At 44.3% G+C, this 23924-nt stretch overlaps 1 protein-coding gene across 3 annotated transcripts in view; it reads left to right on the top strand.

The window, feature by feature from the left end:
• Positions 1–9157: 9157 nt before the first annotated feature.
• The window catches only part of PRRC1 (proline rich coiled-coil 1), a 36031-nt gene continuing 21264 nt past the window's right edge, over positions 9158–23924 (top strand). For 2 of the 3 annotated variants that reach the window (XM_086770668.1, XM_086770670.1), the window contains exons 1-4: positions 9158–9419; positions 17657–17773; positions 20654–21037; positions 22293–22450. In XM_086770668.1, the coding sequence (XP_086626794.1) occupies positions 17677–17773; positions 20654–21037; positions 22293–22450 (639 nt within the window). In that variant the 5' untranslated portion in view covers positions 9158–9419; positions 17657–17676. Of the gene's footprint in view, positions 9420–17656; positions 17774–19074; positions 19181–20653; positions 21038–22292; positions 22451–23924 lie in introns of those variants that run through there. The other variant, XM_086770669.1, reaches the window with a different exon arrangement.

The following is a 23924-nucleotide window of genomic DNA, read 5'->3' as shown; positions in this document are numbered from 1 at the left end:
GGCCGCCGCCGCCGCTGCTGCTGCTGCTGCTGTGCCGAGCCAGGGGCGGCCTGTGCGGGCCCCTCCTCCACCCGCCCGCCCGCCCCCGCCCCCGGCCCTGCCCCGGCCCCCGAGCAGCGGCGCGGAGCCACGACGGGCGTGCGGAGGGAGAGAGACTTCACCACTTCGACGCTTTTCGGGCTGGTGTCCCCCGGGGGGCGCTCCCTGGCGAGGATGCTGCCTTCCCCTCCCTTACGCCGCCCAAAAATAGCCCCGTTCCAGTCGCTTGCAGGCGAAGTGAAGGCCACAGAGGTCGCTTTGTTCAGCCCGCTGGAGGGTGGGTACCTACCCAGCGGTGACCGAGGGATAAAACCCTCAAACCCCCTTCGGCCCCGCGAACGTGGTCCTCGGCGACCCAAATCCACCGGAAGACCAACGTCCTGCGCTCCCCTTCTCAAGGGAGGATGGACGGGCGTCGTTACTTGTCGGCTTCGGTCTATTCTCGCGCACTGAAGGGGAGCTGCTGGTTCTTCCCCAAACCTTCCAGGTGCGTCAGACCCCCAGCCTGCTGCCTGACCACAGGTGCAGCAGGGAGCAGGGGAAGGAAGATGGTTTCCGCAGCTGAGCACCGCTGCTCGTGCCCTCCTGCAAGAGAGAGCCCAAAGGGGACTGACAAATGTCCCCCAGCACCCCCCCCCCCGCCTCCCACCCCGGCTCTTCCAACGCAGCCTCTGCACCACAACCAAACGTTCGTGTGTTTGAACTTTGCAAAGCAATCGTAGATAATGGGGGCAGCAGCTGATCTACGAAACCAGCTTTTGCAAGGGGATGGCCCGCCCGGCATAAGAGGTGCTGTTTTGCCCGTCGATGGAATGCGGCGCCTCGCATCCCAGGCAGCGGTGCCGCGGAGGCATCTTTGCCTTCACAGCGGGCGGGTTTGATCGCTGCCGGTACCTCAGGCCGGGGGGGCCGGGGCCGGGGCCGGGCTGTGCCGCGTCCGGATGCGCGGGGCTGCAGAGACCCCTGGTGTTGCTGCCGGTGCCGGGCCCCGAGCAGCTCGTTCCAGGGCGGCACCGCAGTGTCGTCCCGGCTGCGGACCGCGTCTGCCGCTTCCCGAATGAAAAAAAAGCGGCGACGCAGATTTTCGTCTCACGGGCACTGCTGATCCCTGCGGCTCACCCTGTGAGAACTGACGGCGGTTTTGTTCCGATGTCAAGCCTAAATGATTAGAAATAAGCACAAAGATAGCAAGTAAAACACTAAGAATAGCCCAAAGATGGAAAATTTAGGGAAAAAAAAAGAAAAGAAAAACTTTCGGGCTGCTTCAAATTAAGCATCCTAATTACAGCCAGACTTTTTAAGGCAATCCAGAACGAAATGGTAGCTGTCTGCACAAGGAGGTGATCTCACCAACTGAAGATCACCAGTGGCGGCTGTGTGCTTGTTGTTTGAGTTTGGTTAACTTCATTGTCTTTCGTGGGAGCATGGATCTGTTTGCTCCTTCTCAATGTGTGTGCCTTAAGACTCATGAGTGTTTTAAAACACTACAGTTTCTCCAAAACGGTAAGACTGTAATTTACTCGCACATCACTGCTCCTCCAGCTTTGCTGTCAGAAAGATGTGTTCGTTCTCTGATCCCGAATTAACACATCAAAGGAAGTAATGCCAAATGTCTGTTACTCCTTTTTGACGTCTCTTACAACTTGAAGAGCCTCCTCTCTGCTTCTTTTAACCATTTGTTTGTGTGTAATGCAGGCATATAAATGTGAAATAGAAATTATATATATTTATATTTTTCATCCTCTTTTGCACCGAGAACCACATTCTTCTGTGAATGGTCTCATTTTCTGTAGGGGAAGTTGTGGAAGAATACGGAACTACATTGTAAGAATACGGCCCGAAGTTCTCATTTGAAGATAACGTCCTGTGTAGTACACTTGTCAGGAAGGACACATACCACGTAGCAAATGAACAAATTTAGCACCAAATGATGCCAAGAGAAGATGTTCAACCAATTAACTGGACTGCCTTTGATAAGGACTTCTTTTTTTCTTTTTATTTTTTGGGGGAGGGGGTAGGGCAAGGGGAACAGGTACCTCTTGAAACTGAACTCTCCAAAGTCGTTTTACACTACTGTCAATAACCGTTTCTTACTATCAGGATAAGAATTCGTTAATGTGCAAGACAAACAAATAAGGGCCAGAGCCAAAATTATTTGCTTTAGGAGCCGGTTTCCACATCTCTCCTCAGTCTAAAAGCCCACACTGTTTCCTGGTTATTTGGAACATTATTCTCACTGATAACAACCAGGGAACAAAAGTGTATTTTCGTTTTCACCATCCTAAACTGATCTCCTTACCCAGACAAGGTTTAACACATTATTCAGTCAATATACTCCAAACCAATTTGAAATACAATTCAAGTTTCTCTGTAAAGAATTTTGAACCTGTAGAGGGTCAAACATTATTCTAAAATGCGACTGTCCCTATAAGTAAAGCATCAAATTAAGCTAGTCATCACTGCAAAGTGCAATTAAGCTTCCCTGCAGTAACTCCTTTGTCCTGGGATAGGCAGAACTGGCTTCTAAAGATGTTTGTCCATCACTACTGACAAGCTAGGATTTAGAGGAGATATCTTAAGTTTTAGACTGTGACAGGTTGTATGAGATTAAAGCCACTCTGTGTTGCACACTCAGGGACGTGTATCCAGATTACTGGCCAGAAGCACATGCTGAGCTGCAAAGCCTTTCTCAGAAGAAGCTGCTCTCAAGAAGTCACGATTCTCAACAAGTAATTGCAGCAATCAGGAAATAATTCCTGTTCTGGGTGCAGGAGACAGCTATATATCTTGAATATCACAAGATGATTGAAATGGCTGACTTGTTCATGAAACCTGAACACTCCTAAAACTCTGAGGACTAAAGGACAATGAGACTTCATATGTGTGCACTCTGCTGTTCTCAGTAATACTCTTCAATTCAACCAATAAGGCTTAATTTCAACACACTCTGAATGTTTTAAAATATTATGATGCCCACATATGGTCCATATAATTTCTATGTAAGCATGACTATTTCTCCACACAGGTAACACTTCAAAATAAGTGAAAACCAGTCTCACTCACTGACTTCCTAAGAAAAATCAATTGTATGGTGATGTCTTTGATCTGGTTTCTCTTTGAGCGTGGAAAACTTTTAAATTATTGTGTGGAACATCTGGATTCCAGACACTGAGCAGAAATCACAGAGGGGATTGTCTTTGACCATATCAGCATCTCAAGGCCTTGAGTACACCCAGAAGAGGCTGTGAAAACACCTAAGTGACACTGGGCAGTAGTAAAGCTTCAAAATGAAGAGTCCAGAAGAGGAAAGGTATCAAACACTGTCCACTGAGAAAAATAATTATAGAAGCAAAAAATATACATGTACGTAAACAGCACAGAAAATAAGTAAATGGGAAAATATATAGCATGACTGATCCAGCTGATACACAGAAACACCGTTGCATTAGAACACAAAATTTGCACTCAAGACTACAACTTCATACTCTCAGGATTTCAGGATGAGATATTCCTTCTCAAAAAAAAAAAAAAAAGAGGTATGAAGGAGAGAAGTGGTGTGACTATGAGTTACGAGTGGTTTCATCATTCTTTAACTTTGAAGGGAAGGGAACACAGAGTAACGCTGACGCATTCCCTGAGTTCCTCACGCCTATACTGTTTTCCAGTGGTAAGGGGAGTGCTGTTTGCTTTCAAACTATAATTGCAGGGAAGAGGAAAAGTGAAAAAAGGGGCTCACTGAAATTAGGATGGCTCTTTTTATTTGTGCTTTGGCCTTCAGAACAGAAAGATGAAATGAGGGATGATCGTAGGCTGGCTCTAGACTTGAAAGTAAAAGGTTCTGGGGAGTGGAGACAGAAGACTGGAGAAGAAAAGTACAAAAAGAAAGGAGGAAGTGGGGAAAAATACAAAGACAGTATGGAGAAAAAGCCAAAATAGGAAACAAAATGAGGAAGGATAAAGGAATAAGCAAAATAATATGAAAACTGCTCCAGTGGAAGATGTCTCTGTCCATGGCAGAGGGGTTGGAATTGGATAACCTTTAAGGTCCCTTCCAACCCAAACCATTCTCTCGTTCTATGCTTTGATGAATTCTGCTCTGCTTACACTTACTAGCCGTCCTCAGAACACATCCCAGGGTGTAGGACACAGGTGCAGTTTCTGCTGCTAGGAAAGGGACTGAAATCTCGGACTGCTATGGAAGACCCATAAACATTACAGAATGATAGAATCTTTAAGGTTGGAAAAGACCTCTAAGATCATCAAGTCCAACCATCGTTATGCTACAGGATAACTATTTTCTCTCTTTTCTGGTCATTTCTAATTTTTATTTCAGCTCAAACTCTTCACTCTTCTTGACCTTACTTTGTCTTTGTGAGTACTTCCCAATGTTGTCCTTGCTTTTGCGGGGGGGGACGGGGACAACACAACAAAAAACCTGCACTTTAAAATAATTTATTCACAAGGGAACAACAATAACAAAATCACACATCTTTACTTCCACTATTAGAAGTAAATGAAACCATTTCTCTGCCTGACCCTCACTCCTAGCCATTTGCTTCATTTTCTTCTTGCTCTCTAACAGATCATTCGTCTATCCATCTATTCATCTTTTCAGACAGCTTGCTCCATAGTCATGTTCTGTCCTTCACAGCATCTTTCATCAAGAGGGCAAGCTCTCTGCCCTAGACTTCAGGAAGGCAGACTTCGGCCTCTTCAGGGACCTGATGGGCCAAGTGCCATGGGAGGCAGCCCTGGAGGGAAGAGGGGCCCAGGAAAGTTGGTCCATATTCAAGGAGCACCTCCTCCAAGCTCAGCAGAAGTGCATCCCGGTGAAAAACAAGTCGGGCAAAAAGGCCAGGAGGCCGGTGTGGATGAGCAAGGAGATCCTGGACCAACTGAAAGTAAAAAAGGAAGCCTATAGAGGGTGGAAGTGGGGACAGGTAGCCTGGGAGGACTACAAAGAGGCTGTACGAGTGGCCAGGGATAATGTAAGGAAGGCCAAAGCCCTGGCAGAACTGAATCTGGCCAGGGATATAAAATGCAACAAGAAGAGTTTTTATAGGTACGTAGGGGACAAAAGAAAGTCCAGGGTAAATGTAGGCCCCCTCCGAAAGGGAACTGGTGTCCTGGTTACCCAGGACATGGAGAAGGCTGAGGTTCTCAATGACTTTTTTGCCTCAGTCTTCACCGACAAGAGTTCCTGTCCCACCACCCAAGCTGTAGAAGGTGCAAGCAGGGACTGCGAGGATGAAGAACTGCCCATTGTCCTCGAAGAGCAGGTTCGGGATTATCTGAGGAACCTGAAGGTGCACAAGTCCATGGGACCTGATGAGATCCATCCTCGGGTCCTGAGGGAACTGGTGGATGAAGTTGCCAAGCCACTGGCTATCATATTTGAGAAGTCGTGGCGGTCTGGTGAGGTCCCCGATGACTGGAAGAGAGGGATCATAACCCCAATTTTTAAAAAGGGGAATAAAGAAGACCCAGGTAACTCCAGGCCGGTCAGCCTCACCTCTGTGCCTGGCAAGGTCATGGAGCAGATTCTCCTGGAAACCATACTAAGGCACATGGAGAGCAAGGAAGTGGTTGGTGACAGTCAACATGGCTTCACCAAGGGCAGATCGTGCCTGACCAATTTGGTGGCCTTCTATGACGGGGTGACAGCATCGGTGGACAAGGGACGAGCAACTGACATCATCTACCTGGACTTGTGCAAAGCTTTTGACACTGTCCTGCACGACATCCTTCTCTCTAAACTAGGGAGACATGGGTTTGATGGACAGACCACTCGGTGGATAAGGTGTTGGCTGGATGGCCGCACTCAGAGAGTGGTGGTCAACGGCTCGATGTCCATGTGGAGACCGGTCATGAGTGGCGTCCCTCAGGGGTCCATGCTGGGCCCAGCCCTGTTCAACATCTTTGTCGGCGACAAGGACAGTGGGATAGAGTGCACCCTCAGCAAGTTCACCGATGACACCAAGTTGTGTGGTGCCGTCGACACGCTGGAAGGGAGGGATGCCATCCAGAGGGACCTTGACAGGCTGGAGAGGTGGGCCCATGCCAACCTCATGAAGTTCAACCAGGCCGAGTGCAAGGTCCTGCACCTGGGTCGTGGCAATCCCAGGCACAAATACAGGCTGGGCGGGGAATGGATTGAGAGCAGCCCTGAGGAGAAGGACTTGGGAGTGTTGGTGGATGAGAAGCTTAACATGAGCAGGCAATGCGCCCTTGCGGCCCAGAAGGCCAACCGCATCCTGGGCTGCATCAAGAGGAGCGTGGCCAGCAGGTCAAGGGAGGTGATTCTCCCCCTCTACTCTGCCCTGGTGAGACCCCACCTGGAGTACTGTGTCCAGTTCTAGAGCCCCCAACACAAGAAGGACATGGACCAGTTGGAGAAGGTCCAGAGGAGGGCCACGAAGATGATAAAAGGGCTGGAGCACCTCTCTTATGAGGACAGGCTGAGAGAGTTGGGGCTGTTCAACCTGGAGAAGAGGAGGCTCTGGGGAGACCTGATAGCGGTCTTCCAGTACCTCAAGGGGGCCTACAAGAAAGATGGGGAAAGGCTGTTTAGTAGGGCCTGTTGCGATAGGACGAGAGGTAATGGTTTTAAAATAGAGGGGGGTAGATTTAGATTAGAAATTAGGAAAAAAAATTTTACGATGCGAGTTATAGAACACTGGCACAGGTTGCCCAGAGAGGTGGTGGAGGCCCCATCCCTGGAAATGTTTAAGGCCAGGCTGGATGAGGCTCTGAGCAACCTGATCTAGTCAGGGATGTCCCTGCTCCTTGCAGAGGGGTTGGACTAGATGACCTTTGAAGTTCCCTTCCAACCCTAACCATTCTATGATTCTGTGATTCTATGATCTATTTGTCCACTCAGGATCATAGAATCCTAGAATAGTTAGGATTGGAAGAGACATTTAAAGGTCATCTAGTCCAAGCCCCTTCAAGAGGCAGGGACATCTCCAACTGGATCAGGTTGCTCAGGGCCTCATCTAACATGGCCTTGAATCTTGCCAGGGATGGGGCATCGACCACCTCTCTGGGCAACCTGCCCCAGTGTTCCACTACCCTCACTGTAAACAACTTTTTCCTAATATCTAATCTGCATCTGCCTCCCTCTATTTTAAAACCATTGCCCCTTGTCCAATTGCAACAGGCCCTGCTGAAGAGTTTCTCCCTGTCTTTCCTGTAGGGCCCCTTCAGGTCCAGGAATGCTGCTCTAAGGTCTCCTCGGAGCCACCTCTTCTCCAGCCTGAACAGCCCCAACTCTCTCACCCTGTTCTCACAGGACAGGTGCTCCGGCCCTCTGAGCATCTTCGTGGCCCTTCTCTGGACTCGCTTCTTTTCAAGGAATGACAGTCCAATCGCTCCATTAAGTGGCAGTGTACCATATGACCAGCCCACAACTATGTCCTCCAAAGAAAGTAAAGAAGAGAAAAAAAATTGCATGTGAATGGAACAAAGTCTGTAACCATAAATAACAGAATGTAATCTAATTAAATTATGTAACATATTAATTATTCAAGAAAATGAATTGTGTGAAAAAAAGTAATGGCCTACAGATATTCTACAAACGGCATACCATAATTATGCCTCAGGCAACTTTTATACAAATACAGAAGACATTTCTTACAAAAAAAATTTAAAGTACACAAACAAGAATGCAGCCAACCCATATGTACTTAGCAACCTTTTTCAAGAGCTACTCAGTTTGTCATTTTGAGCTTCAGAAATTAAAGTTTGGTTCAGAAATTGTTAGCCAACAGTGTCTATGTCTTCCTGTATTGATGTCATTTTATCTACTTCTTCAACCAATTAGGCAGCCAGTGACACACATTACAGTTTGGTTTGGATTCCTTCTCTCCAGCACAAACCTCTCTGGTTTCAGGAGATGCCACTGCCTCTCACCCTCCCAGAAGGCAGTGCTGGGAAGAGCCTGTTCCCATGCCCTTGACGCCTTCTCCAGAGGCACCGGGGTGTGCTGCAAAGTGCCCCAACACCTCCTCTGCTCCATGCTGAACCAGCTCCATGGAACCTCCTTGCCTCCCCTGAAACCCTCTGCTTGGTTGACCTCCCACCTGCCCAGGACCCCAGTAGGCTGCCCAGAGCGCTGGGGTGTGGGGAGAGCCTGTGGAACTTTGTCCTGTGGCCTCACAGGGAGGCACGAGGTGTGATCCAATGAGCCCTCTTGCCATATGCGCCTGGAGACGTCTGTCACGGTCAGGGAGACCTGAGAGGGCCCTGGGAATCACAGGTGAGGCCTCAGTGACTGGTATGAAACACCGAGGGTGAGCACAAGACACGAGATGGGGCGGTGGAGTGGGCAGTGGCGTTGCGCTAAGCCCAGGCACGTGTGCTGGGGCCGCAGCGCTGCCGGGACGAGCACCATGGCTGAGGATGGCCCGTCATGACATCTCCAAGCAATGCGTTCTGATATCATCGAGTCATGTAATATATCCATCACCGAAGGATATAAGTGATAGTAACTAAAATATACTTTAAAATTCCCATAATGTAAAATCTTCCAGTGAGTGCTTGATGGCTCTTTAAAGCTGTAAAATTTAAGTCTATCATGCAATTTTTTCTCCGCGGTAGCCGGAGAAAGAAGGCTGAGTTTTTATCCATATCCATGTAGCTGAACATTACCGCTGGTGTTACCACGACAGACCGCGCAAACAGGGCGGCGCTGCCGGGAACCCCACCGGCGCTACCCTGCGCCGGGCTACGCCCCTCTGCCCGCCCTGCTCTCCACCCGGCCGCCCGCCGCGGCCCCTCCCCGCAGCCGCCCGCGAACGTGGCAAAACAGGGGCCCTGCTCCCCGCCGCCATTTTGGAGGGAGGGAACCAGCCGCGCCAGGGGTGGGCGAGGCGAGGCGAGGCGCGGCGCGGCGCCCCCCGCCCACCGCCGCGGGATGCGGCGCCCTGGACCAGGAAGCGCCCAGGTGAGGAGCGGCGCAAGGGACCACGGACACACGCGCTGTCGGTAGGCAGCTCCGCAGGAGACGTGGCAGCACGGGGCGGAGCTGGAGCGGCGTGTCGCGCCTGCGCGGCGTCGCTAATGCTGCTGGGAGTTGTAGTCAGCGGTGGAACCTGGTCGTTGCTGCCGTTAATCGCCAGCGAGGCCCGTAGTGCGCCTTCCCCGCGAGGCGAGCGCGGCTAGCTGGGCCGCGGCGGGGGGACGAGGCGCCGGGGTCTGGCGCTTGGGCTTGGTGAGGCCGCATGTCGTGGCAGGCGGAGGGGACGCGTTGGCACCCGGCGTCCCCGGCGGCGGCGAGGGAGTGGCTGGAGGGCTGGGCGAGGCCACGCGGCGGCGGCCCGCAACGGTGGCTTCCCCGCGCTCCCGGCAGCGGCCGTTGAGGCCCGAAGCGGCTTGGGCAGGTCTGGAGGTTAGGGCGGGGGGCAGCATGGGAGGCTGTGGCATATGGGGCGGGGGAGGCCGGAGGGTTGTGGGAGTGATGCCGGCGGAGTCTGCTTCGCTGCGCTTGGTCTGCCGGCCTAGGCCGCACCGCTCTGTCGGCCCGGCGGCGCCGGGGCCCTGTGGGGCGGCTGTCGGCCCGACCGTGTCTGTGCGTGTGCTTGCCTGTGTAGAGGCCCCAGGCCGAGCTGCCGGAGGCGTCCTGGGAGCTTTTCCCCCTTCCCGCAGGAAGAGGGGGGGGTGCTGGACACCTGGTGCTGCACGGTGTCGGCCCCTCGCCGAGCTCAGTCGTGGAGGGCAGGCAAGGGCCTGACCCTGCTGTGGGCACTCTGGCTTATTCCTGTTCTTCTGAACCTCGTGTTCTTCTAATGGGCAGCAGCGGCTCCTGTCCTCCTTGCTGACAGGAATGTGCTTTGGGGCTTGCTGTAAGGTGAGGGTCGGGGCTATAAGCGCGTATCAGAGTCCTTCCAGCAGGACTCCTTGCTGCCTCAGTGACTGGTGGACTGGTGGCATTGTAAAGACACACAGACCAGCACTCCGGAGAATTTCCAGTTGGCTGGTCCTGATACCTTGCTAGGTCACGTATGTTGTTTTGCTGTTGTGAATCACTCTCCGAGTGACTACGCTTCCTCCAGGCATGTAGCCTGGCCTCAGGGCTGTGGCCTCAGGGCTGTGCGTTCCAGCCTTGCACCTAGGGATGGAAATGCTGGCCCTGGTAAACCTGTGAATTAGCATGATTGACAGTGGAAATCCTCACCCTTGAGGATATCTTAGTATCTGATAGAAGTGATGCTTCAGGAGGTTTATTAGTTATCATAATATCTCTGGAGGCATTATTGAAGTGATTTGTCCTTTAATGATGTATTTATTTTTATTGTCACATGAAAAAAGCATTATTTCTTTTGGGGTAAAACCTCTGAAAGTGCTGGAGCTGTTGCATCACATCATATGATACAGCTACTGGTGCAAATTGGTAGAATGTATGTAGTTTTGTTTAGCTGTTTTTTGATGTTTTTTATGTAGTCATGTGTAACATTGTGTACTGGATCACTAGTTCTATAGCTGTGGTCATCAGTGATCTGGAACTAAGTGGTCTGTGGAGCTTTGTGATATTTAAAAAAAAGTATTTGATAGTAATTGTGTGGTCTTGAACAAGTTCCGAGGGTTAGCGATGGCACTAAGAATGTAGGAAACAAAATAATTCTCAGAGATTAGGAAGCTTTTAGGAAGTAGAACTTCCAATTTTTTTTTATGGTATCTGTGGGCTACAATTACACTGTCTGCAATAGTCTCAAGGCAAGGCATGGCTGGTGTTTCGAGGTAGCTTGATGCTGTGTTAGGTCTGAGGCGTACTGGGTTCTGCTTGGTAAGCACACTTTTTAAAGGTGAGAAAGTGATGCAGATGTTCTGATTAATGTTATTTTTGCTATGAATGTAAGACATGTCTAGGAGAGTTCTGTTCTCTTCATTTTAATTTTTTTTTTTCTTTCCCGGTTACCTCTCCTTAAGGCTTTGGACTTTAGAACAAGTCATTTAACACCGGGTGATTAAACTGATGATCCCTCTGCGCCCTTCCTTTGCCTTTAGTAGGGCTTTGTATGTTCTCTGGGATCTGCCTGCATTTGACAGACCAGAGTCTGAATGAAGCTTTATCCCTGACTTTGTGCTCTTCCTTTCTAAAGTGGAATAAACCAATGTGAGGGATTTTTCCGATTAAACTTAAAAAAATAAACAAAAAAAACGCACCAGAGTTGAACTGTTAGTATATTAAAGGGTGCTGTCTTTTTGATTAACGTCAGCTTCACTCCATCCTTAATAGCTGAAGGTTTTACCTTTGTCATCTTCTTTCTTCTTTTCTTCTTGGTCACTCTGTTTTTAATCTCTCGTTTGCATCTTTGAGTTCTTGGGGTATTTTTGCCCTTTAGACTTCTCTCCTGTTGAATAAAGTATGTGCCTGTGAAGCTGTCTATCTATTAACGCAACCTAGGATGTAACTTTTTTTTTTTTTTGAAGAGGTTGTTGCAATGGGAATGGCCCCAAACAATTGATTTGTTCAAATAAATAAATGACTGCTCCTTATTCTGGACAGTTGTCAGCTTGTGCTTAGCCATTAACAATGTAACCAATGCTGTTCCACACACTTCATTAAAATAATTATGCCTATTATGATTAAAGATGAGAACTTTAACAGTATTTGAATTTAGTATTCCAGCTGTGGTTTTGTTTCATTTTATGGTCTGTTTAGAGAATAGCTTTGCCTCTTAGGGTTCTTAAGTATATTGTGTTTTTTTTTTTTTTTTTTTATTAGCAGGAGCATCTATTGAAATACAAGAGGTTAATTAAGAATGACTGAAAATATGGCCTCATTAGAAACTCTGAAGTATGACTGATTTCTAGATAATTTGTTTTTATCCATGTGAGATTTGGTAATCTCCATTTGTAGACAATCTTGTCATTAACTGTGAATTTCTATATTTTAGAGTAATAACCTGAAGAATGTTTTTAAAATATGGTCATGTCATTAAGATTATTGCAAAATATTAGTGAAAATGTAGTTACTTCCTATTAAACTTAAGTCAAAAGAGGAGTAATTTGCCAATTTGGCCTTTCAGTCTCTAAATAAAATTATTTTATTCCTGCTTTCAATACAAGCCCTGTTAAAATTTTCAGTCAGAACTTTGACCTAGTTCTCCTTCAATATGCACAGCCCTTGCATTTGGGAATTAGGTTAATAGCTGAGATTTGGCTTTAGGTTCATGGATGAGCATCAGCTGGTGAGAATCTGTAAAATACATGCACACGCACCAGTCAGCTAGGGACAGACCTTGTGGGTATACTGTATTTTCTTTGTGTAATATGGGGGTTTAACATCATCCCTATTAGTGTCTTGATTTGTACTGACAAGGGTTACTTTTTTAGCCAAGTAACAAAATTAATGCACCTACTTTTTAAAGGGGTCGAGGGAGGTGATTCTCCCCCTCTACTCTGCCCTGGTGAGACCCCACCTGGAGTACTGTGTCCAGTTCTGAAGCCCCCAACATAAGAAGGACATGGACCAGTTGGAGAAGGTCCAGAGGAGGGCCACAAAGATGATAAAAGGGCTGGAGCACCTCTCTTATGAGGACAGGCTGAGAGAGTTGGGGCTGTTCAGCCTGGAGAAGAGGAGGCTCCGGGGAGACCTGATAGCAGTCTTCCAGTGCCTCAAGGGGGCCTACAAGAAAGATGGGGAGAGGCTGTTTAGTAGGGCCTGTTGCGATAGGACGAGAGGTAATGGTTTTAAAATAGAGGGGGGTAGATTTAGATTAGAAATTAGGAAAAAATTTTTTACGATGCGAGTTATAGAACACTGGAACAGGTTGCCCAGAAAGGTGGTGGAGGCCCCATCTCTGGAAACATTCAAGGCCAGGCTGGATGAGGCTCTGAGCAACCTGACCTAGTCAGGGATGTCCCTGCTCCTTGCAGGGGGGTTGGACTAGATGACCTTTGAAGATCCCTTCCAACCCTAACCATTCTATGATTCTATGGTTCTAAGGATGACTGACATTGTGAATTTGTTTTTTCTACGTTTTTTCTGTATTTCTCTTTTCTGTATCCTGTTGGGGGCAATGAATATCAGAAGCCCTGGGACTGAAAAATAAGGGACTTTCTAAGAGAAGCAAAATTGAGGGCACCTGGTGGTGGGAAGATGATAAGGAACACCTGGTGGTGGTTAGAGGAACTATGGGTATGTGGTAGTTCAGCCTTGATCAGGACCAGACTACGCAGTCTCTCTCTCACTCCCCCCACCCTGGGAGAGAACAGGGGGAGATGATGTAAGAAAAACTGGTTGAGGTTTGAGATAAGGACAGGGAGAAAATCCTTAAAGTTACCATTACGGGCAAACAGACTCGACTTGGGGAAAACTATTCATTTATTTCTAAAACTAGCAGGAGAATGAGACAGGGAACAAGATAACCTCCCCCCACCCCTCCCTCTTCCTGGGTTTAACATCTCTACCATCTTCCCCCCCCGAGTGGCACGGTGGGGGAAGAGGGAATGGGGGTCGTGGTCAGTTCATCATGGGTTGTTTCATGCTGCTGCTTCATCGTTGGGAGAAGAACTCCTCACATTCCTCTCCTGCTCCAGCGTGGGGTCCCTCCCACGGGCCACAGTCCTTCGTGAAACTGCTCCGGCGTGGGTCATCTCTTCCACGGGTGCAGTCCCTCTAGAACAGCTGTCCCAGCGGGCCCTCCACAGGCCACAGCCTCCTTCAGGCATCTGCCTGCCCCAGAGTGGGGTCCTCCACGGGTTGCAGGTGGATCTCTGCTCCTCTGTGGACCTCCATGGGCTGCAGGGGGACAACCTGCTCCACCATGGTCATCACCACAGGCTGCAGGGGAATCTTGGCCAGGAGCCGCGTTACTCCTCCCCCTCCTTCTTCACTGACCTTGGCGTCTGCAGCCATTCCTCACAACAGGCTGGCAGACGTCTCTCAGGATCCTTTTTACATCTTATTCACTTCTCATCTCCTCTCCACTTCTTGCAGCAGGGCCGGGCTGAGTTGGGCCCAGACGGCTGCCAGGTGGGAGGCCAGAGGGTGAGGCCTGCAAGGCCCATGAGGCCTGCGCCTCCCCCTCTCTGCCCCCGCTCAGCTTCTTCACATCTTCTCTTCTCTCTTTTTTTTTCTGTTTTCCCCTTCTTAAATACGTTATCGCAGAGGCGTTATCACGGGACATTCTGCTACCAATCGGCTCGGCATTGGCCAGCAGCAGGTCCGCCCTAGGCCCGGCCGAGTCCACTGAACAGAGGGGAAACAACTTCTAGCAGCTTCTTACAGAAGCTACCACCTTAGGCCCCCCCTCACCAAACAAATCCAGAACAGGTTATAAAAGCATGAAAACAGTAAAAATAGGGGGCTCTCTGCCTAGCTTGCAGTAGAGTCTGAGACCACAACTGAGACTTTGCTCTAACAACTGGACTGCACTCTATCAACTGGAATATGCTCTAAAGAACTGTGCACTGACAGTATCTCTTTTTTTTTTTTCTTTTATATAAGTGTAAGACAAGATTTTCTTTTTGCTAACTGTGGCAAGATTTTGTGAAATAAATTTATGATCACAAATCACTAGATGGCAGTAGTGCAATTTTGTTCACCTAATTGCACATGCTTCAGTTTGCGTGTCTGAGTTTCTTCTTTGTCTCTTCAGTTGAGTAATACAAAATGTTCTCGTTCGTGAGAAGGCATGAAAGTCACTTCCTTAAGAAGTGACTGAATTTTTAGGTGCTACTTGCTGGAAATTGTATTTGCGGATTGGACTGTGAAGAATTATTACTTTTTTTTTTGGATCACTGAAAAGACAGTTCAATTCCACACTCGGTAGTCATTAAGGATTTGTAGGCTGATCTTACTGGGGAACTTTTTCCCTGCGACTCCCCTAAGGGAGGTTGGAAACACTCACTGGAAACTGTTGAGGACTGAGCGCTGTTAAAGTCTGTGGATTGCTTGAGTTTTCCCCTCGTGTTCTTCTTGCACCCCAGTGCTTCCCAGTTTCTCACATGTAACTAGTTTCGGGTAGGCTACTTAGATTCAAGTGTTAAACCATATATCCTGTAGGATCAGTTTTAATTATATGTATTGTTGGGTTCATTCAACACGATGTGCTATTAGCTTCCAATTATGCCTGTTTAACTTTTTGCTTTCCTTTCTTTCATGTGTTCTCTCATCCCATGTCTTATCTTTCTCCTTAACCTTTTTTTTTTCTTTACTATTGATGTTTTTTTTTTTCATGCAGCTCATGCAAACTACAACTGGCTTATGTTGAGAATTCTGTATATAGAAAGCGGTTATTTGTGCAGGCTTCGTGTTAGTCCCTGCTGTGTCAGGGCTTCATAATGGGATTGATGTTTGTGATCAGTAAGCTCAACGGAAAAAGATATAGGAACATGTAGGCTTCAGGGTTCTCTAATTGGCATGGCAGTAAGTAGATGGAAAGGAAAAAGTTGAAAGTGGGAGGAAAATACTGTAGGCAATTGTGGCTGTGCTTTATGTGAGAGAGCAAAGGAATTTGTCTACTCTTCCAGCAACAGGAAGACTAAAAAGAGATTATCTTTTCCCCAGCTAGTGGCAAAACCCCACTTGAATATAGTGGACAATATATGAAAGAGCATAGGATGTATTAGGGTCAAAGGATAAAATTTAAGCCAGAACAGGAGATAGCAGTATGCTTCTGACTGGGCGTCACTCTGAGCGTTTCCATCTTACTGGGACGCATTGCCTAGGGATACGTACTTGGACCTGCGAAGTCCAACGGAATGGAAATAAGCCCTACAACGGGCATGATTCCCCTCTTAAGCTTGTATCTCGTGACCCAACTGGATTTGCAGATGGTTGGCTTTCCCTGAGAGGCTTACAAGTGAGAGGAGAAAATGTGAAACTACTTTTTAAGAATTCAAATTTTAAGTCAGTTCCATAGAGTTTTTAATCATATTTCAGCAGCTGACTCATGATTTTTGGAAGCTTGGGATTGCTGTTTCTGTTTAATGCTCACTTCACTTTTCTCATTGTAAAGTTAATAGAGAAGAGCAACTACAGAGTTATTTACATCTCTACTAATTCCTAACTTCCCAGATATTAGTTACGTTACTTTTTGGGGAGATTGTTCTGCACTTCAACCCCCTCCCCGCCACCGAGATTTAATACTTCTGTGAAGCTTTGAAAAAGCTTTCTATGGCGTTTTTGAAAAGCTGCTCAGTGGAACTTTTTCAGTCATTCTACATGGCTGCGGTATTTATTTTAAGTAGTGCACCTCTCAGCAGTTTTTAATCATGGTGTAGGTGAAATCACGCAGCAGATTAAAAGAGCCTTGATAAAATAAAATGTTTCTAGGAGGTTTTGGTCAGTGATTGCTTTAGTTGCACAATGGAAAATTCTTTCTTGCTTTGCAGTGTCTAATTGGAAGAAGAATGACTTCAGAAATACTTCTGTGAGAGAGAATGTAAATTCCTGTAGCTTGATTAAAAGACAAAATCTTATTATTGCAAATTCTTTTGCTTAGTGAAGTTTATTGGAAGACTGTGCAGTTCCTTTCTAAGGGATGATGAGATGTACTCTATCTGCAAGAACAGTCTGTTCCACATCAGGAGATTACTGACCCTTTCATCCCATCAGAAGAAAATCTTTTAAATGAATTGAAGAGGTACTAAAATCCCTCTGTCATAAGAGTTTTCAAGAAGAGTGCTGTACATAAACTGCACTTACTTGCTTTCTGAACTTGAGCTCAAACATTTAATCTTGAATCACTTATGCAAAAGCATAATGGTTTGTGAGAGGGACTATAATTTTCTCCTATGTGATTTTGATGCTTTAATTTGTTTTTGAGATTCTTTGTAAGCTTGTCAAGACTATCATTGATGTCTTACTTTTTGGATTTTTCAATTTCATAATAACAGTAATTTTTCCTCACAAGTTGTGTATACATTCAAAACAACAGTGGGCCAATGAGAGATTTTTTTTTTTTTTTGAAAGAGACGGTATTTTTGTAAGTGGAGTTCTCTTCATATGCACATGAGTATTTTTACTCAACAAATTGTCTAAGCCTTTTCCTCTGTAAATTGTTAAAGGGAATGAGCTGGCAGCCCTCAGTAGCTGCTGATGTAATGGATATGGTGGAAAATGTTTGAGGTTGTCTATTTTTCATACATATAATTACTTTTTATAGGATTTTTATTTCATTAACATTTCCTTAAGAATTGTTACCTTAGGGAGTGGTACAAATCATTGCTGTCTAGTTTGCCAGACGTGGGAGGAAGCTCAATAATGCAGCAAAATACTACCCTGTAGTTAAGTCTTTCTTGCAATGGGATATGGGTTTTGCGATGTGTAATTACTTCTCTATTGTTACACATCCAAGTACCACCAGTATATATTGAAAGCAGTAACTGGGCATGTACGGTAAGGTTTTTAGAAAGTGGCTTGGAGTTTGAGGTATTATAACAGTGCTAAAAATAAAGGGAAGATACAGGAGAAATGAGACATACTGGATAATTATGTACTTGAGATCAGTCAATTTTTTTCTTTTTTTCTAGAGTTGGCATTTGAATTACCTGCTCTGTTCACTGTTCAGGAATGTAAATCACTGTGTTTTGCCCTTTACATTCTAATTTAAAATCTTTTCCCCTGTTATTCAAGATATACTTTTTTTTTTTTTTAACCCCCTCAGAGTTTTTGGTAGCTGAAGGAAAATGATGGAAGAGAGTGGAATAGAGGCAACTCCACCTGGCACACCCCCACCGAGCACAGCAGGAGTGGCTGCTGCCGCTGCTACACCTGTCTCATTAGGTAAGGAAACTTCCTTAGCAACTTGGTCGTGTTTATTCATGTCTTTTGAAGCAGAGCAATTCAGCCAAAAACGTTGCAATCAGCATAATTACAGTGCTCTTGCCCAGATTTAATTGGAAGAATTAAAATTGTTTCTTAATCATGGAAATGTGCTTCTTATCAGACAAGCATCTGACACACAGAGCATTTTAAACGTTTTTTTTTTAATTGAAACTTTAAAATTAATTACTGTGGATGCGCTTGTGTCTTTTAAGGTTGTGTGGCCAGGGAAATAATACCTTCCGCTACAGTGCACAGTTAAACAAGCAGTTTAGAAGGGAGTTAAAAATAAAACAGATCTTCAGTCTTGTAGGGGATAGTGGTAAACTTGGATAATCACCTGGGTTTTGATATTGTGAGTGGTAATCAAAGCACTTTATATGATTTTTTTAAGAATCTGAATACCATATTCTGAATACTAAATATTTAATTTTCCAACATTGCTGGTATTGTTATTTTGTGTCACACCAGTGTAGTGGACTCCAAAATGGGGTGCCCTTACGCCAGGTGGTGTGCAAGGCAATCCATTGGAGTGCAGGAAGAAAATACTGGAACTTCTGTTAATGCTCACTTTTATCTAAAAAATAAGATGGAAATTAAACTTTACTAGCATTTAATATAGTACTTGACACTAGTATTCTCACTTAGTTGGTCCATACGTTAGACATTCACATGTCCTGAGGGAAGAGTGTGTGTTCCATGATGCAAAGGGATTGACAGTGGCACCCTTGCTTGTTTGCTCACTTTCACCATATTGCAATGCTTTGCAGTTTGTGTGCCTGCTTAAGTGGATTTATGGATTATGTTAATGTAACTAATTTATACTAACTCTCACAAAATGGACAAGTGACTTTAAAAAGATTCCTGCAAAGAGACCATGGATTGAAAATAATACTAAAGCCAGCACAAGCCAAAAAGAAGAAAATGAAAGCACTGACACTTCTCCAACTCCTAGTACAAGCTCTTTGCTGTTGTTTTTACCTCATGATATGGCTAACAGTCTGATCAGATCTGACAAAGTTGGCCAAAATTTCAAAATTTTTAAAAGGACTATTTGAAATATAAATTTACATCTGGCATTATTAGCGATGAACCTTGCCCTAAGTGTATCTTGTGCCTTAAGATATTAGCTAAAGATAATATGAAGCCACTATGATTAGCAAGACATCTAAAAGCTGAGCAGAACAGGAAAACAAACCTCTACAATCTTTTTGGTAATGTTTCAAGTCGTACAGTACTTAATCCAGTATTTTAAAAATTTCAGTAAACTTAATGATGAATCTTCAGAAGCGTCTTTGAAGATTTCTTGCCTAATAGTGAAGACAAAAAGCTGCTTACTTCGGTGAAACACTTGCTCTTCCTGACATGGTAAAAATGTCTGAAGTAATAAATGGAAAACAATATGATGACAAACTAAAATGCATTTGTTGGCAAATAGTGTTGGAAGGCGCATAGAAAACATTGCTGAAGATTTGAAGAAACGAGTATTAGAACAAATTACACAGCATGAGAGGTTTGCTATACAGTTGCCTGAAAGTACAGATGTTCCTAATGTGCCTCATCTTATGCTAAATTCTACTCCAGTAATTAAATACAAAAATAACTACTTTATTTTTAAATGCTGAAGGAGGGATATGCTGGAGAAGATATATCCTCCCCAGTAAATTACTTCTTTCGTAAAAGCAGTGTTTTTATTAAAACTGTGTAAGTGTAACCACTGATGGAGCTGAGTCTACTGGACAAAGAGGAAACTTCTAGCAGCTTCTTGCAGAAGCTGCCACCATAGCCCCCCGCCCTAAACAAAACTAACACATTCATTATTATTTAAAATGTATTGTTATTATTATATATTATTATTATATACTATGCTAACCATTATTAACATACTATATTATTGTATTAATAGTATATTAATAAAATAATTCTCAGTGGGAGCAGAAAAGTTCTTGTACTGTTAATAAATAAAAAATATTTTTAAATTTTTCAATCATGTTTATCTTATCCTTTTGAAATTTCTATTGTGTATGTCATACATGATATACTAGTACAGTGGTACATTTAAATAATTTATAAATAAATTTACATATGTTGAGGAGGTGCATGCTCAGGATTTTTTTACTGGTATATGTGCATGATAAAGTTTGGAGACCACTGCATTATTGCAACTTGGCATGCCATTTGACTGTCATTGGTGTTTAGGCTGACACCAGCAAGATGCTTGAGCTGATCGAGCAGCTTACTGATACTAAAAAAGATAATTTCTGGTTTTGTGAATTATTTTTCTGGCTAAACTTGGTTAGAGAGCAAAATTGGCTTATCCAACGATTGGCTGAGGGCCATATTGAAATAGAGAAAGCAGAGGGATTAGGTGGCTGGATGCCAGGGAAGAGGGGACTGCCTGGTGCTCAGCCCATCTCATAGAACCATGCTTCTGAAGTAACTCCTACCCTTCTAGATTATGAGTGTATCTTTTGTTCTTAAAGATGAGCACTTCCTGCATCATCATTATTCCTGTCGATTAAGCAGTCACTCAGAAAGAACAGTCAGCTGCTATAAATTCAGTAGTCAAATGTTGACTCATCTTTTTAACAAATCTTATGGCAAATGGGGTCACGCAAGAAAAAGAGCTGTGGCTTACAATATACTGTCTCCAAAGTTTGAGCATAATTGGTGTTGGATGCAAACTCAAGCAGAACTAAAATTCACTTTGAAGGGAAAAAAGCAGACCAGGTCAAGACTTAAAAATATCTTGCAAAATATCGGAACAATTATATAATCTCTGAGATTAAGGCTCAGCATTTCTAAAATTCTTTTTTTTTTCTTTTCTTTTTTTTTGCCTAGCTTTATCCAGTCCCCTTGCTACGCCAAGCATGACATCTGCTGCATACTCACCGCCGTTGCCATCTGGAGCGTCTCCGCTTCCTCTTCCTGTGATGACTTCAGCTTCTCTTCCACTTGTGCCTTCTGCAACGGTTTCTACTATTGCACCACCTGTAACTCCTGCCCCACCTCCTGTTGTCCCTTCAGCTTTTAATACCTCCATGTCCCAGTTGTCTACACCTCCTCCATTAAGCTCTGCTACTGGCCCTGGTCTTCCAGCACCTCCCACTGGTCCTCCCATTTCAGGATTTTGCATGTCTTCAACCTATGACATTACCAGAGGTCATGCTGGTCGAGCAGCACAGAGTCCACTGATGCCTTCATTTTCTGCACCTCCAGTCACAGGTAACTTTTTGTTCATATGCTTTCGTGTTTGTGAGACAGGATGGCTTTTTCCTGGGTGGCTTTTTCCACCACTCTGCCAGAGTACTGCAAGTTCAACCTTATTATCGGTACACTTAATTAATGTAGCTGCACTCAGAAGAAGGGGGAGCAGTGTTTCAAATACAGTCATGGTCTAGGATGGAGTCCTCTTTAGTAGAGATCTGCTAGCATTCAGGCTCACAGAAAAATCTTTGAGAGCTTTATTTTTGGTAATTTGCACACAAAAGCCCTGCAGGACATATATACCTATATTTTGTTTAGATCAGGGAACTGACTTCAGCAATCATATTTCCACAGAATGATATGATATCGCAGGCTGTAATCTCATAAATTTCGGGGTTTTGTTCTGAAAAGGTATCTGTGACAAGCTGTCCATCACATGACATCAGCTTCTATTTTCTTGTTTCCAGCCACTAAATTGCATTAGGGCAGCTAAAAATACATACCTTCCATGCAAACAATTGTTGTAGTTGCAGAACTGATGTAGTTTTCTGTTAGTGGAATGGAAACTTGGCTCTTCAACTGCAGTTGGGTCAGGCTTTTACAATTACTGGTGATTTCTCTTTTAAGTAGTCTGTATTAGGAAAATGTCTACAATGACCTATCCATTGTGCAGTGTAAAATAAAAATAACTCTTGATTAAGGCTAGTGTTGGAAAATCTGTTAAAATAGGCTTGAGTAATGGGGCAAATTTTCTACTGTTTGAGCTTCCTTTGTTTTCCTTTAAAGTATGTAAAGCTATTCATTTCCTTGCTTCTTTTTTTGTGTTGCTACTAATTTCCAGTGCTCAGGATTAGAAAATTTCCTACTTCTCTCTTCTATTATGCATGAGAACATTGCTATCTCTTTGTATAGGGAGCAACACCTGTACTTCTTTTTCCTCTACTGAGGGCCTATTATGAAAATTTGAATACAATAAAAAGCACAGCTATTAAACTAATCTGCTAAGAAAAAAATCATTGTTTAATTCTATACATAATGTACAGACAGTCTCAGTTCTATTAGCAGATATTGTTGAACTAATTTAGAGTAGTACTTGCTAACCTTTAACAAGCAGAATTGTTCTGGGGCCTTCAAGAAATGAAGTGAATCAGCCCAGTATTCTTCTATTGTTCTTGCTCATTTTGCTGTTAAACAATTGCATGTTGCTACTGTATAACAAATTAAATGCAGTAAAATAAATGAACACTTCTGTTTTATTTTTCCCTCTTACTAGGTGTTTTGACAGATCCTATTACTAAACAAGCAACTTTCTCATCACCTTTGGCTCCTGGAAGTGGTTCTGCAATCACTTTTCCTGAGGAGTGTGAAGACGCCAGAGCATCTGCTGCCCAAGGTGGAGCACCTGCTGGAGGACTGTGGGGATTTATAAAGGTATGGGATTTTGTCTGTTACCCTTGAAGAGCGTTTACCATTTTTTACTGACTATGATAAGGCATATCTTATTTTTTAAATGCATGTTACTGTAAATCCTATCTTTTCTCCAGCCTCATGTGCAAAGTTGCTATTTTTAGTAGTGCTGTTTGCTGAAAGTGTGCTTTTGCTCTTCCTCTGTATAGAAGAGGGAAGACTGCACAAATGCACATGTTCTACGTTAATTTTAGTGCTTGTGACAGGAAGATAAACATACAAAAAGGTAGTGTCACATCTTCTTAAATCAGGTAAATCTTTAGAACCTCTTTCAGACCTGAAAGCTAATTTTTACTTCACAGTGCAGAAGTCTGTTTTACCTCACCAGAATTATTTGCATATCCTGTTGCTTTATAATTTCCTAATGAACTAAGTTTGATTTTTATGGGATGAAAGTCCTGCCTGTTCTATAACAAACAAGTCTCTCCAAGGAGAGACAAATACGCATTTCTTCCACCAAGGAACAGTTTACGTAGTAAGTGTCTAAGATATTTTGTGTGATTTTTCTATTCTGCTAGAAGGCATGGAGTATATAGTGCAGTATAGATACTCTTTGTGGTGTGATCTAGTCATACAGAGGAAATAAGCAGCAACATGAAATAGAATTTAATTAGCCTGTAACCTTTTTGGAGCTGTGACAAATACATAAGTAAGGTCATGAAGATTTGGCAAAAAGATGTAAGGACTGTCTGTAAACACTGAACCATCTTCAAGAGCAATACCCATTTTCTGGACTGTCTAATGCTAAATGTGAAGGAAGAGTCAAGATTGATGTCCCAATGGGATTGCAGAGTTTTGGAGGGACTTTCAAGCCCTTTTGAATATGAGAAGCTGGGAAAAAAAGTTGTGTGTGACATGGCAGACTGAGCTGTTCCTTACTCCAGGAATACACATGGTGACAGTGATACATTCTTAAAGAGCAAGATTAATCTTCCATCAATACAGTGAGAGCAGAGTTGTCATGCTGCCCTTTTCAAGGAGAGATGTATTCTCATGATCATAAAAACACATGTTCTTTTGTCCTTTAAATAATAATGTCCTCTTGGTACTCGTATTCCTCTTAATATTTGCAATAGATGGTAATGTTCCAGAAGAGAACATTTTTCTTGTAACATGATTCTGTAGTCCTTTTGAAAGTACCAGAGCTTACAATTGCAAATTAGTTGAAAAGCCAATCTCATACATGTTCCTTTATATTAGTAGAATGCAAAAGGTGTCCTGTTTCTATTTATGGAGAAGGTCTGTATACTTGATTTCAATAATAAAATGTGTAGATTTTGGTTGAAGTATTAAGCATTCCTTGTGCTCTGTGCATTCAGTGACCTTTTTTTGAGAATTTCGTAGGCGAAAGAATGAGGAATCATTTAATTATACTGAAACTACCAAGTTCTTGATGTGTGTAAGCATACATCAGACTCTGTGTTTTTTAAGGATCAGC

The sequence above is a fragment of the Chlamydotis macqueenii genome, chromosome Z, assembly GCF_036417535.1.
Source record: "Chlamydotis macqueenii isolate bChlMac1 chromosome Z, bChlMac1.mat, whole genome shotgun sequence".
NCBI lineage: Eukaryota > Metazoa > Chordata > Aves > Otidiformes > Otididae > Chlamydotis > Chlamydotis macqueenii.
This window is presented reverse-complemented; position numbering and strand designations above follow the sequence as displayed.